This window comes from Patiria miniata, unplaced genomic scaffold (genome assembly GCF_015706575.1).
Source record: "Patiria miniata isolate m_02_andy unplaced genomic scaffold, ASM1570657v1 HiC_scaffold_7, whole genome shotgun sequence".
NCBI lineage: Eukaryota > Metazoa > Echinodermata > Asteroidea > Valvatida > Asterinidae > Patiria > Patiria miniata.
Genome location: NW_024037074.1, coordinates 29811900 through 29814552, shown reverse-complemented (window position 1 = coordinate 29814552; position 2653 = coordinate 29811900). Strand labels below are relative to the sequence as shown.

The window sequence follows — 2653 nt, the reverse complement described above, 5'->3', positions numbered from 1 at the left end:
AACTTGATCAGATTTAAGATTGAGGATATAAAATCTTCAAATACTTCACATGGTAAATGTGTAATGATTTTTTTTTATTTAAACGTCAAGTTTGCAAAAGTCTTACTCTGATGTGATTTCCACAGTTTCTCTGACCTCAACATTTTTCTCGAAGCTTGCCCCATTTGTTTCCATATTTATGTATTTCCTTTTTATGTTTTTTGTTCCTTTACAGATGAAGATTTGCGTGACAACCGCTCTTTCAATCGCACTCCTTCTGGGTAACTCTGTCAAGCTCCGAGCTTCCGTTACTGGGCCGGTTCCCTTGGACGGTGATGGTCCTGCGTCTCAGGTGTGTCAGCAGTGCTGCCAGGGACTTGCTGCCATACCCGGCATACCAGGTCTGCCTGGACCAGCAGGCCAGATGGGGCCGTACGGTCAGCCGGGGTCAAAGGGCGTTGCAGGTCAACAAGGTCAAAAGGGTGAGATTGGCCCTATGGGTGAGCGGGGAGCGCCTGGGAACATTGGGTCTAAAGGTGACGATGGGATTGGCCTACCTGGAAAGATAGGTCCGAGAGGTCCCCCTGGTTTAGTTGGAACAACCGGGGAAACTGGTTTCAAAGGTCAGAAGGGTGAGCCAGGGGAGACACCAGACGACTCCAACGAGCGGGTAGCATTTACCGTGGTGAGGACGAGCGCCTCGGATACCTCTACGAGTCACGACACCCGTTTACCATTCCAGGAGACCGAGACGCTTTTGCCGGGTACCAGCTTCGATCTCGAGACTGGCACATTTACCTGTACTGTGCCGGGCACCTACGTGTTCATGTTTTCTATGTGCAAACTTAATGACGCGACAATTGCACACATTCATCTTCGAAAAAATAACGACTGGGTTGCCTCTGGCCAAAGCTATGATAGAAGTCACCATGAGCAAATGTCTGGAAGCGCGGTGTTGGTTCTGCAGCGAGCAGACACGGTGTATCTGACTATATACGGTAGGGTGCTTGGTGGATTCACCAAGCACTACACCTCATTCAGTGGCTTCCTCCTTTACCCCGAATAGACTAACATTAACCACGCATACAATTATGCAGGGAATCACACGCATTGCCGAATTTTCAATCGCTCCAAGTAATTGTAAAATAGAAATTTCGATATAACATAAATTAGTTTACATGCATATGTAACTGTTGTAACATATGTAACATTTGTACTGTTATTAGCGCATTCGTAGATCCATTTAACGGCATTAGATTCGCGAAGGGTTTTTGGTGCTTAATTAGCACTGCAAGTCTGTATGTGTCTTTAATTATTTGTTTCATCATACCTATTGGCGGCCATTCAAACTTTTTAATGTTTTTAAATTTGAATTTTATTCCAAATGTTCTTGACCCACCCGCCCTATTTTCGATTTATAAAAATTGTTTTGTCATTACAGATTAAATTCATGAACATGTAGGCCTACATGCACTTGCATACAAATATACTTATACATGTACATGTGTCCATGCACAATGCATATCCCTGCACATTGTGTGTCCATGCACATTGTGTGTCCAGTTCAGTGATGGCTAAGCGCTGCTCCCCCTGTTGCCATGGTGCCCTGAGAAATTGTGCTTCATCGCTGATAGTTGGATTAGGTATGTGTGTTGCAGTCCGGTGCTAAAAAAATGTGTGTGCATCGTCAGCAGTGAAGTTTTTAGAAAGAGTTCCGTCCTGCCACCACATTACAAAAAAAAAAATAAGTGAACTACTCATTCAAAAAGGTTTAAAAAGGGATGACATGGGGACAATGGAGATAATCTCTAACCACCAAAACTAAATGCCTCACCTGAAAAACCTGTTTGGGAAAAAAACAAACTATTTCCAGGCCATAACACCAAACAATAGTAAAACTGTGTAGTTTCGGACCCCGTTCCATTACGGGAACAAAAATGTGTGCTGGATCTGCCGGTATTTCGCGAGGATCTGCCGGTGTCTAGCATACATCCATGATGGCGGCCACTTTAATCGTCGTGGGAATGCCGCATTAATACTTGTTCATGATGCGTTACATGCATGTAGTGCTTGCAGGCGCTACTTAATGTACAGAGGTCATTATTTGTAAATGCGGACGAAGTTGGAAAAGAAATGTGAATCAGAACGCTCGTGCGTAGCACGGGCAAGTCAGAAAATCTAGTTTTGTTTTTGCTTTGTTTTTCTTAGTGAAAAGTGAATTTGGATTTTCAATTATTTACCTTGACCCACCCACAATTTGGAAAAATAATCAAAATTTAAGAACATTGAACATTTTGAATGGCCCCAGATGTTAAATAGAAAAATTGTCATTAGAAAATGTAATACCTTGTGTGGATAGGGCAAATATTACATTAACTGTCAAACATACATTGATATTTCACTATTATACACCTAGCATTCTTGTCACTGTTTTATCTGTACATCAAATTGATTAAAAATCTGACCAGGCATCTGACGATCAGCTTAAAAGGTCAAAGTTTAAATAAATCAACGTATCAATGTAACGGTAATGTGTAAACGTTATTCACATTAACGAGTTCAATCGTTTTGGTTGAACGTTCAGATGCGCCGATAGTCACGGATCGGTGTGCGTATCGCTGCGGATTGCGTACGTTCTCTTTATAGCTGTCTACGTTTTGTAGTAATATCTTGC

The 2653-nt window shown here is 42.3% G+C and overlaps 1 protein-coding gene across 1 annotated transcript; it reads left to right on the top strand.

Moving 5' to 3' along the window:
* The first annotated feature begins 214 nt into the window (after window positions 1-214).
* LOC119744368 (collagen alpha-1(X) chain-like) lies at window positions 215-1343 on the top strand. Its single transcript, XM_038220267.1, has one exon. It carries the CDS (start codon window positions 215-217, stop codon window positions 1043-1045), a length of 831 nt encoding a protein of 276 aa, XP_038076195.1. The 3' UTR covers window positions 1046-1343.
* The last annotated feature ends 1310 nt before the right edge of the window (window positions 1344-2653 follow it).